At 55.2% G+C, this 11,781-nt stretch overlaps 1 protein-coding gene across 3 annotated transcripts in view; it reads right to left on the bottom strand.

The window, feature by feature from the left end:
- Positions 1 to 1,444: 1,444 nt before the first annotated feature.
- The window catches only part of PABPC4 (poly(A) binding protein, cytoplasmic 4 (inducible form)), a 12,180-nt gene continuing 1,843 nt past the window's right edge, over positions 1,445 to 11,781 (bottom strand). Inside the window, exons 2-14 of one of the 3 annotated variants that reach the window (XM_010146952.1) lie at positions 7,702 to 7,895; positions 7,302 to 7,417; positions 6,698 to 6,837; positions 6,349 to 6,443; positions 5,630 to 5,767; positions 4,947 to 5,042; positions 4,082 to 4,354; positions 3,734 to 3,821; positions 3,395 to 3,559; positions 2,756 to 2,883; positions 1,857 to 1,950; positions 1,616 to 1,746; positions 1,445 to 1,531 (exon numbers count right to left, since the gene is read on the bottom strand). In XM_010146952.1, the coding sequence (XP_010145254.1) occupies positions 1,445 to 1,531; positions 1,616 to 1,746; positions 1,857 to 1,950; positions 2,756 to 2,883; positions 3,395 to 3,559; positions 3,734 to 3,821; positions 4,082 to 4,354; positions 4,947 to 5,042; positions 5,630 to 5,767; positions 6,349 to 6,443; positions 6,698 to 6,837; positions 7,302 to 7,417; positions 7,702 to 7,895 (1,745 nt within the window). The remainder of the gene's footprint in view (positions 1,532 to 1,615; positions 1,747 to 1,856; positions 1,951 to 2,755; positions 2,884 to 3,394; positions 3,560 to 3,733; positions 3,822 to 4,081; positions 4,355 to 4,946; positions 5,043 to 5,629; positions 5,768 to 6,348; positions 6,444 to 6,697; positions 6,838 to 7,301; positions 7,418 to 7,701; positions 7,896 to 11,781) is intronic. The other 2 variants (XM_010146953.1, XM_010146955.1) reach the window with 2 other exon arrangements.

Below are 11,781 nucleotides of genomic sequence, written 5' to 3'. Positions count from 1 at the left end.
AGAGCAGAGCTGCTCCTCCACCGCAGGGCCCAGGGCAGCCAGAGGCCTTCTGCACTTCACCCCACACAGCCCTCCCCAGCCCCTGGCAGCTCACCGCTCCCTTACGGTCACATCTGAGCAAACCCAACGAAACTAGGCCTCAGGACAATCACAAAACTGCCCCAAAGCAGCGACTGCCCACAATGAGCACAGAGTGACCCCGCTCAGTTTTAACGATCACAACGGCCGCCCCGTTGTTCCACTACAGCCGCATCGCACGGCCTTCTTTCATTCCTTTATTGATAAATGCTTTCCAGACTTCCCAAAGGGGACTGTTCAGCCATAACCAAACCCACAACATACTCGCAACCTAAAACCCTCAGCGTCCCGCGCAGGAGGCGGAGGGCAGCTCTGCTCCAAACATGAAGGAAAAGCTTGTGAGCCCAACGCTGCACCGGGGAAGCGGGAGCTCAGAGCCGGCTCGCTGAGGATCTGTAACGTAGAAAATGCGTTAGCTGACAGGATGCACGGCCCGGGCTGCAGGCCAGCGCGGAATCCTCAACCGGCCGGAGCTGACGGCGCTGAAGGGGCTATTTGGCTTCTTCGCATCCTAGAGGAAGGGGAGACAAGGGGTTACCCACACGCCACTCTGGGCTCCAGAGCTCCCAGCACTACAGGCCGTAAGGATGCCAACAGCCTTCCCAGGGTACAGGGCAGCTGTGGATAAGATCCGTTTCTGACCATCTGACCAGGATCTCAATCCCTTGTGCAGTGAGGCCAGTGCCCGGCGCCGCTGAGGAATACGTGGGTGGAAATCTAAGAGCCCATCATCATCGACTGCTGTGAGCCGGCATCTGCCCACACCTTCCCAAAGTGCTGAGGGTGTCAACTCCAGCCAACTCCAGAAAAATGGACCATCCAGAGGGAGAAGAGCCACCGAAACAATCAAACCCCTTATTCAGAAGTTAAACAAGGGCCAGCTCCAAACACAGGAGACAGCATTCGCTTGGCCAGGCCCCTGCAGCGAGACAACATTCCCAACACCAGCGCTTCGACGCGTGCTGTGGGCAGGCGACTGTCAGGATAAGGAATGGGCATTAACGGCCCGTTCGGCCTCAGTCACTGCATCTTGTGCCTCATTTTACTTCCCAGATGAGCTGTTTCACAGGACTCATCTCAGTACATTCTCCCTCCCAGGCCAGCTGCCAGAACCCCTCAGGGGCTTACGCGGCATCTCTCACGTTCAGCTAACGTAAGGTTTCCCCAGACTGTTTCTAAAGCTTCCCCAGTGAGGATTCTGCTGGGAAAAGCTGCATTAGAGCTGTTTTTGTTTAATTTTAAGGAGTGGCCTAAGCCAAGGGCTGCATCCAGACCCACACGGGCCTCCCACTGGCTGCACACCCTACCAATCATCCTGTATTTACCGATTCAGCTCAGGACTTGGACACTCACCAGGATTCCCGGTTTACGAGGTAGCAGCAACCACGCCCACCTTCTGGGCCGCTTCTTTCTTGGCTTGGTGAGCCTGCAACACCGCTACGGCCTCCTCCACCTTGGGAGACAAGTCACATAGTGAGCCCCATTCCCTCGGCCAAAGCCTCCCGCAATCCCCTTCCGAAGGGACAGCCCGGTTTACCTTCGACCGGAGGGACTCCGGAGACTCCAGCATGTGCAGAAGCTCCGAGTTGTCAATCTCTAGCAGCATTCCCGTGATCTTTCCCGCAAGGCTGGGGTGCATAGCTTGGATCAGAGGGAACAAACGTTCTCCTGGGGAAAAAACAGAGTTCAGACAGCTGAGTTTAAATGAAAAACTCGTCTCACACCTGAGGGGATTCCCACAGTAAAACCCAGCCGGTCCAAACTGGAGCTTCGCTTACCCAGCATCTGTTTCTGCTCCTGGGGAGGGGCAGCAGCCAGCATGGAGGCCGTGAGTGGTTCCTGCCCCTGCACGTGTACTGCAGGCTGAGGTGCCTAGAGAGGGGCAGAAAGAGTTTCTGGGCCAACTGCTCCATATTTAGAGACAATAAGCGATTCCCTCCTCCTAGAACACAGCCTACGCAGACAAGGACAGATCAGGTGCCCTTAGCTCACAGACATGCTGCCTCCAGGTCCTGAACCCCAACCCCTGTAACGTCACATAGGCACTCTAAGGGTCTTACAAACGGGATCAAACACGGCGAGACAAATATCACAACTGAGAAAGAACAACATGGAATCACAGACCAGTTTGGGCAGTAAAGGACCTTAAAGCCCACCCCCTGCCACCCCCTGCCATGGGCAGAGACACCTTCCACCAGACCACGTTCTCCAAGCCTCATCCAGCTTGGCCTTGGACACTCCCCAGGATGGGGCATCCACAGCTTCTCTGGGCAACCTGTCCCAGTGCTCCCCATTCTCTGCAGGAAGAATTCCTTCCTGATGTCCCATCTCCATCTCCCTCTTCCCATTTAAACCCGTCACCCCTTGTCCCTCCCATTACATCCATGCCTGCTTGTACTTCTGTCCAACACCAAGGTTTGGGGAGAAGCAGACTGTGCCAGCAGAGGATGGCAAGGAGGTGAGAGGGTGAACATTTGCAAAAATGGGAAAACGAAGAACCAAACTGGGGTAAAAAAGGGTTTGTGAGTACAATACGGAAAGGAACCACGCTGCCCCACGCAGAAACTGCCGGGTTTTTGAATTCCATATCACGACAGCCTGGGTTAGAACAGTAGCTTGAAGTTTCCTTAAGAAGACTTCAGCTGGATGCAAAACCCACAGCCCAGCCCCGTGTTACCTGCAGGGGCTGGACAGCTGGGTGTGGGCTGCGGACGCTCGAGGCATACTTATATGGAGGAACTGCTCTGGGAGCAGGGGCAGCTACAGGCGGACGAGGAGCTAAATTCTGCGCTGCAGTGCCAACACCTGCAAGAGAGAAGAGAATTACAGACACCTGCAGCAACAGGCAACCAAGCTGGGATGCCCGACACTGACTGCTGAGCTCGGACTGTGCCTCCACAGTCTCCTGCTTCTCTAAAAACTGCTGTCTCCAAAATCCAACCGGCTACTTTAGGAAGGCTGCCCTCCCTGAACAAAACCAGGCACTCCACATCCTGCACTGGAGATACCTCCTAGTTACTCACTGGAATAAAATGAATGTGTGTGTGTTCTACTCAGAAAACAACATCCCTAAGCTACAGAGCCTTTGAGTGGTAAGGGTTGCAGAGGTGTAGCAATGAATCCCGAGGCAGTGGAAAGCAACCCATCTGGATTTCCACTGCTGTGCTGTAGCACCAACTGTCCCCAGACCTGCACTGCACAGCAAGGGACAGCAAAGATTCAGGTGCTGTCTCTGCCCTTTGCTCCAGATAGCCTTTGGTTATCCGTATCCGACAACCAGCTTCGGAAGTAAAGATTAAGTCCCAAAAGCTTCCACCTCCCTCCGAGACAAGGGGAAGAGCCTGGGAGGCAGACACCTTACCAACTCGCTGGGCAGCAGCGGGGAGGCCACGAGAGGCCGGGGCATTGCCGGCAGGGGCCAGATGGCGCAGTGCTGGCCGTGGTCCAGACTGGCGCATGGCATTTGGCATTCCCTGGAAGCCTAATGGAAGAAATGAGGGGAAAGTCCTCAAACCAGAAGTGACTGGCAAGTTAGAACAGTCAGCTACAGCAAGCAGGCTGGGGCTGTGCACGGGAAGGAAATCATGCATTGCTCTTGTTGGAAAGTACAGCCCAGAGGGTCACACAACCAGCGCGCTGTCTCCAGCGTGCTCACCTTGAGGTCTTCCCCCCTGCTGCCAGCGTGGGCTGGGCCTCATCTGCGTCATCTGACTGGGTGCATAGTACGTGGGTCTGCTCTGAGCCTGAGGAAAGACCACACAAGCCGAGAGGCAGTAGCCGAGCGAGTACAACATCAGCTACACCATGCCCAGGGAGGTGCTGCCAGGACTTGACACTCAGTTCCCACTGGAACAGGCAGCTGGAAGTCACAGAATTAACCCCACCGACTGCACCCCTCGTTAAGGGTTATTTGCTTATAGGCATCAGAAAGGCCCAGTGAGATTACTGCAGCTAACCACCACAGCTCCAGCAGGTTAAAAAAAGCCCCACTAGCTCATCTTACCTGGGGCACAGCAGGCATAAAATAGCCGCCGGCAGCAGGCTGGAACTGATTAATGATGGTGTTGGCAGGCAGGGCTCTCATCCCAGCAATGCGCTGCATGTACTGGTTAGTCAGATGGGCCTTTCGCTCTTCCTTCCGTTGTGCAAGTGCAACATACAGCGGCTTTGAGCCCACAATGCGTCCGTTCATCTCTGTCACGGCTTTCGTAGCCTCCTCTGGAGAGGAAAAGCAGACAAAGCCAAACCCTTTGCTCCGTCCATCTTCCAGCATCACCTGCAGTAAAATCAATTGCCAGAGGAGCAGCGTTACAAGAACTCGGCCTGAGACTCCATGGTTTTACAAGTCAGATTAGCTGTTGCAGAGGTGTAGAGACAGGCACTCGAGGCATGAGAAGTCACCTGTCTGGATTTGCTCTGCTCTTCTGTAAGCACCATGTGTCCCCAGGCCTACACTGCACAGTAAGGGATGGGAAAGATTTGGTGCAGCCCCTGAGCACACGCAGGGAAATGCCATTTCCTGTTTCTTGGGAGTCACCTCAAACAAGCATGTTTGCCACTTCCTGCCCCCTCTTTCCATGAGGGAATGAAGTTTTCAGTAAAATCCCACCGAGACCCAGAGAAATCTGGGTGTTCACTAGCCCAGATGCTCTCAGGACCCCGCTGACCAGGGGGATACAAGAACAGCCCTCCAGCCCCGCGTCGGTAACCTAACAGCCTTGGCTTATCCCAGCTCTTCCCATCCTCCCAGGTACCCCCGCTGGAAAACAAAGGGGACTCCATGACTCTTCCCTCATGTCTTCCCAAACATGTCATTGCCAGCTCCTTCTTCAGGCTTCCACATCCCAACAGCCCAGACCCCACGGTACCTTGGCACTCGTTATTGACCCAAAGGGTGAGAACTCCTTCCTCAGTTTTTCATCATCTATAGTGTCATCTAGGTTTTTAATGTATAGGTTAACACCCTAAAGGGGAGACAACAGTGAGACATTTGTAACGCTGAAGAAAATCTCGAGCACATCACTGTGAGCAGCCGTCTGCCTGGGCTACCACTGGTCTGCCATCTCGGCAGTTAGCGCTGTCCCCTTCCTACCCAAGGCAGCAGACGCTGCAGAGGCTACAGACAAGTCCCACCGGGGCAGAGCGAGCTTGCCTGGATTCCCTCTGCTCTCCTGTCGCATCCCATGTCCCAGCCCAGCGTTACGTGTCGCAAGGAGCTGGGAAAGATTCAGATGCCATCTCTGACATGACCCAGCTTTACCATAAATTACAGACAACAGCCTTGGGTTATCCCGGCTCTTCCCGTCCTCCCAGGTACCACCGCTGGAAAACAAAGGGGACTGCGTGACTGTTCCCTCACGTCCTCCCAAACATGTCATTGCCAGGACTATGCCCTGATGCGCCCTCTGCCCCCAGATCCCACGGAGACACCTTCATACTTCAGCTCCTGGGGTATCTCGAGGCCCGCGACTGACCAGTCTGCCAGCCCCGCTCAAGTCTGCCGACAGACTGCCCACCACGCTGCAGCTTAGAAAAGCAACGGACTGTTCACCTGGTACCGGCTGAGTCTCTCTTGTTTTAGCTGTTCAAATTTCCGTTTCAGCTCTGCCTGGCGCTCCACCTTCTTCTGTGCTCGACCTACAAATACCATTTTCCCGTTGATATCCTTTCCATTCATTTCTTCTACTGCCTGGATAAAAGGTTCAAGAGAAAACTGTCAGTTGCTGAAACAAGGCAGCACCTGATCCTGTCAAGAACAGGACTGTACCCCTGCCTGTTGGCCAGCAAACCAAGGCCTTCATGTTCCTTTGCACTGTTTCCATGTGACAACGGCTGATTAGACCAAGTCATCAGGAGAGATGATGCTGACAACACCGAGTGCCGGACTGTCAGCAACTGGGAGTTTATCCCCGCCCCTTCTTGCGGTTAAGGCCAGATTTTAACAAGCATTCTGCTTAGAGATCACCATTTCTAAGCAATGTTCTGACTGTAGATGCCTTCCTCCTCCTGAAGCCCTGCACCATCGTACTTCTTCAGCAGTTAATGCTCTTAATTATACCACTGCATTCTGCGTGGATCTAGCAACCTGGAGAAACGCCAAGTTACCCTCAAATGTCAGGCCAAAAAGGTGCAAAAGGCTTCCAAGTCCCCACATCCAGGGGAGGTTATGCCCAAGGCAGAGTTTTCTCTCATTTTAGTAACAGGCTCCTACACAAAACCAGCAGTTTTTCTTCTCTGAAGACATCCCAGCAGCATAAAAGTCAGCCATACCTTGTTAGCATCTTCATGCTTTTCAAAGCTTACAAAGCCAAAGCCTTTGGATTTTCCAGTGGGGTCTGTCATCACTTTAACACTCAGAGTTTTACCTGTTACCAAGAGACAGGATTAGTAAGACACCATAAAACTTTCAGGACTATTAAACTCCACAGTGAAGCCCCGGCCGCCTCCCTCTCCTCTGCCGGTCTGCCTCCGGCCACCACGTGGCACAGCTACTACCCACACCTCCGCTCTGCGTACTCCTCAGCCGCCAAGCCAGCCTCGTAGAGCTACGGACAGCAGCAGCACGGAAACCGCCACGGGTCAGGAAACGCACCGCCACCGACAGTGTTTCTGCATTTACCATATTTGCTGAAGAGCTCCTTCAGTCTTTCGTCATCCATGTCATCCCCAAAGTTCTTAATATAAACATTGGTGAATTCCCTGGCCTTGGCTCCCAGCTCAGCCTCCCGCTCTTTACGAGACTTGAATCTCCCAACAAACCTGTAAGAAAGAATGAAAAGTCCCACTAAGCAGCTTGTTTTCGAAGTAAAAACACATGTGACTTGCAGCGAGGCAAAAACCGAGCGTGTAGGAGGAGCTGGGAACGGGGACAAGAAAGAGTGACAGAAGGACAAACAGGCCACAGACCAACTGGAAGAGTCACCTGTGCTATGGTGTAGTCGGCCAAGGATGCCCACCCAGCTCTGCAGTAGAGTACTGGCCACAGAAACCCACCCCAGCCCACTCGCAGAGGTGGCAAATCGAGGCTTGGGTTGGGCAACCCACCAGCCCTGCAGTGGGGGGGGAGCAGGCCGTGGCTCGGGCAGGGTCACTCACCAGCCCTGTAGTGGCGAGGCAGCAGGCCAAGGCTGGGGCCAGGAGAACCAGTGCCTGGTGTGTCCCTGTTAATACCGAGAGGCATCACGGTTCATGCGATCGTTGCTGCTTCTGGCTGTGACACTCACACTTTGCGGTCGTTCAGCAGCATGCCGTTCATCTTCTCGATGGCTCGATCTGCCGCATCCTGGGTCTCAAAGTGCACAAATGCGTAGCCCTTCGAGCCATTCTCGTCGCACACCACCTAGACGTGTGAAGGGAGACAGGCTCAGCGCCTCTGCCGTTCAGACACAAGGCCAGCACGCGAAACAGGTCCCTGCAGGGGTCAGCGCTAGGAGGAAGTTCTCTCTGTCTCAGCCCTGCACACTCCACGACCAAGCCTGACACAGGCTCAGCAGTCCCTGACCTGGTCAGTCTGCCTTCAGAGCCTCCACTCCTCGCTCGGTGAAAGGCCCTTTGCCTCCTGCGCTGGACGTGTCTGACCGTGTCACTGCTAGAACAGAACCGGGCAGAGTAACCACAGCTCACCTTGCAGGATAAAATATTCCCAAACGCTGAGAATGTGTCATAAAGGGCCTTGTTATCAATGGATTTGTCCAGGTTCTTAATGAAGACATTCCCAACCCCTGACTTCCTCAAGGAGGGGTCCCTCTGAGACCACATGATGCGAATGGGTTTTCCTTTGATCACATCAAAATTCATGGTATCTAGAGCACGCTCAGCTGCAAGAGAAGTCAAGAACAGATTTCTGTGGTTTGTTACAGAACACAGGTTTCTACACGGGTGATCATTCTCTCTGAATCCTGCTCGCCCCCGGAGGCATTCGGGGCAGTGTCACAGGTGACTCTGTGTCTCAAGGGAGGTTCCTGCAGCGTCACTGCTGCAGCGCAGCGGGTTTCACAGACCAATGTCAGTTTGCACGAGTAACGCGTTCACAACCACAGCCAAACGCCCGGGGTTCACTAATTACATTCTTAATTACTATACAGGGCAATTGCTGCACCCAAAGGAGGAAAGGAAACCCTGGGGGGAACTAGGAAGCGAGAGAAGCAGCTGTTGGGGTGGTTTGGTTTTCATGCAGCTCAAATCCACCTGCGCTCGTTCACAGCGAGAGGGAAGGGTTGTCTCCCTGTCAGGTCAGGGAGAACCGGCACAAACGTGGGACGGGCTGGGGAGACCCAGTCAGCCTCTGTAAACTATTAGGGCCAATGAATGATCCCCGAGTTGCTCAGTGCAACAGTGACAGCAAGAGTGCACGAAACAGAGAATTCCCTGTATCCAACCTCATTGACAGGGAGGGCTTTGAGCTCAAACCCCAGCGCTGCCACCGAAACCTGCACAACCCCCCGCCATGGTTCTATTCCTGCCACCTACGGATCTATTAAAAGCAGCATTGCATACACGCGTCAGGATCTCGCTCGTGAAGCCGAGATGCTGCGGACTGCTCTGCGCCAGAAAACACCCCAGCACGGAATGCTCTGAGGAAAAGAGACTGGCAATTCCCAGTGCAGAACGCTCCGAGGAAAAGAGACTTGCAACTCCCAGCGCGGAGCAGGGAAAGAAAAGGAGAGATGAGCATTAAACCCAGGGAACAGTAACAGGGCAGAGTTAAAAAGTTGAAGTTTGTGTTTTCCAAAGTTGCTTGTCTCAACTATTCCAGGCCACCTTCACCCAGTGGTGCTTGCTGACAAGATTTCAGGAGCAGAAATCCAAGGAAAATACCAATTCTAACACCTTCTCCTTTCATGCAGCTGGTAGTGCAACCAGTGTAACTACTCAGCCCTTCATGGAAGCCTCTAGAACTCGGGCACTGCCTACACCTCTCCTGCACTCCCCACCCCGTCAGGTTCAGCTCCTGCACGGAAGCTTCTCAGAATTCCACGTGCTCTGAAAATGCGTTGTTGCTTTTTAAACTGACGTGGTGGCGTCACTGCTTCCCCCAGTCCCCCACATCCACCCCAGGAGCTCCTTCGCTCCTGATGCGGTCAGGCTTGTGAAGAAAACAAAGATGGTTTGAGGAGAAGCGCTACACCTGCCACAACTCCGGCCACTCCGCTCAGGGGCATTAAATGCCATCAACTGCCTTGCTCAAGCAATTCCTCGGCTGCTCCCCCGACCCAAAGCAACCAAGGTTCGTCCTGCAGCCCATTCCCTCCCCGGGCCAGCCCGTGGAACTTGGCAGCGGTTATTTATAGCAGGGAGAGCTCTTCCAGAGGAATGTGCTGGCAAGGACAGCCAGCAGTTGCACGCACCACCCGCAGCAGCAACGGGGCTCGTGCTGAGCGGGGACAAGCAGCGGCACGCAACCGGAGGGAGCGGTGAAACTGCCGCAGCCCCCGAGACGGGGCGGCGTTACCCCCTCGCCCCCGGCTCTCCCAGGCTCCCCAGGCGCTTATGCAGCTCCGAGCGCACTGCTCCTTCAACAGCTTCCTGCTGTGCTGCTCCCAGGAAGCTCGCACACGGCCCGTGAGCAGCGGGATAAGCAAAGCCCGGGGCGGGTTCCCTGCCGTCCCCACGGGCGGGAATGCAATCCCAGTGCAGCAGCACCTAAGGAAACCTGCCAAGGATCAGCAGGAGTTACGGGAACAACCCTGAGGGGGCACATCCGACTCACGGCCTTACACCGAGCAAACACCTTTTCTTCTGTTTAAGCCATCAAGCTGCAGCCACGGCAGGTCCCGTATCTGTAACCCCCCGGCAACGCTCATCCTGCCAGCAGGCCCAACTGCAACTCGTACATAACATCACACACTCGTAACCCCTTTCAGGCTTCCCATCTGCTCCTCTGCCATAGGCTCCTGGACAGGGAAGGCACACGGACACTCCCTGCAGCTTCCTGAGGCCTCAAAGTGATCTCCCTTACAGGCTCCTGATGTGGAGCAAACACAACGCTGCGGCTGAGCAGCACAAAGACAGCAGCCACCCCCCACCCCAAGATTCACCCGCGCAAAGCTCCGCACAAGGGGCTTCTCCCCTCCGCCGTTCCACACACCTCCGGGCTCTCCCCTCTGCCGCTCCGCAGGAGAGACCCAACGGACCGACACCCCTGGATCCTGGAAATCAGAAAATGCTGCTGGCAACAAGGCACATACACAGGTGCTGACTACACAGCATCTACTCTCCCATCATCCTTTTGGCTACGAAGGGAAGAGACAAAAGGTTTCCCCACTCTCTGCTAATGCCAGCCCGAGGCTCCTTGGCTGGGGAAACGTCCTGCATCCCCTGTACTTCCCGAGCAGCTTCTCTGCAGCCAGAGTGAGTCGCCGTGTTCCCGCTGCTGCCAACGTTACGAATCCCTGGAAGGCAGTTCGGCTGTGAGAAGAACACAGGGAAGAGGCCGTTCCTTTTCTTTCCAATAGGAGTTTGGTTTCTTTCCTTTCTTCATGGTCAAAAAGAAGAAACACGAGGCACCACGGCCGAGCCCCAAGTAGCCAAAACCTCGAGGCTTTTCCTTAACCCGCCCATCACAGCGGGGCAGATTCCGAACCCAGCACCCACCGGTCACCACACCCAGCACCACAATGCGCAGAGCTTGTCCGCACAGACTACATACAGGTCCGGCAGCGTCTGGCCAGGCCCCTCCAGGGCTGAGCATCACGCCATCAGCTGGCAAAACCGCCAAGCGAAAGGGAAACGCTGCGCCAGCTCGGGCACGGGGACTGGGGAAGAGCCGAGCGCCTTCAGGGTGCGACCGCGCTCTCCTCGTGGCCCCATGTAACCGGGGGGTTCTGGCAACTCGACCTGCTCTGCGGTCTCTCTAGTCCCATGGACAGTCTTACTGCCCACACAAAAAAAAAATTAAAACCTTGTTCTCCTCAGATTTCCGAAACACTCATCTTCCCGCAGCCGGTGCGGGGACATGCAAACTGCCACATACCAACCTCTTTAACACCTGCCACCACTTCAGTCCCACCAGCAGCCTCCCTAAACGTCTCCAGCACACAAAGCTCCTCCATTACTTTTACGTGGCCTTTTGTAGCATCTACTACCCCCACCCGTCGGAGCAGATCCTCGCGGTGCCACAGACACCCCAGCTCCTCACAGACTGAGCTAAGCCCAAACATGTTTCTGGTGATGCATTTCTGGAAGAAAACAAGATGCCTGCGTTCAGAAAGCCCCCACAGGCTGCGCTGAGCTCCGCCGCCTCGGCAGCCAAAGGCACATTCCCGCGTCTGACGAGAGGAACTCCGTGTTCACGTCCCTTCGTGACGGAGGGAGCGCAACGCACCCCTGGGCTCACCGTCCCAAGCGCCCCGTCCATGCTCTGCATCAGCGGCCGCCTTTTGCAGCTGCACTTTGGAGGGTTTCAGCGCAGCTCTCGAGGAGGGCAGGAGGCCTTTGGATGTTCCCCCCCACCAGTGACCCACTGATTCGGTGTCCAGCACTTGACCTCCTAAGCCCCACCAGTAACGAGGCACCGCTTGCTTTGCCGCATCACTTGAAGTACCGGGGTTTCCTCCAACGTCTGCGGCCTCCCCAGGAGCCCAGAACGATGCAGCCTCCCTCCGAATCCAGCCTATCTGTCACCACACCAGACCACCCTGAGGTCCATCGGGTCTGTAGGAGGTGCAGCAGTTTCCTGCTAGGGCACACCCACGCGAGGAGCAC

This window comes from Eurypyga helias, unplaced genomic scaffold (genome assembly GCF_000690775.1).
Source record: "Eurypyga helias isolate BGI_N326 unplaced genomic scaffold, ASM69077v1 scaffold39342, whole genome shotgun sequence".
NCBI classification, from domain to species: domain Eukaryota; kingdom Metazoa; phylum Chordata; class Aves; order Eurypygiformes; family Eurypygidae; genus Eurypyga; species Eurypyga helias.
This window is presented reverse-complemented; position numbering and strand designations above follow the sequence as displayed.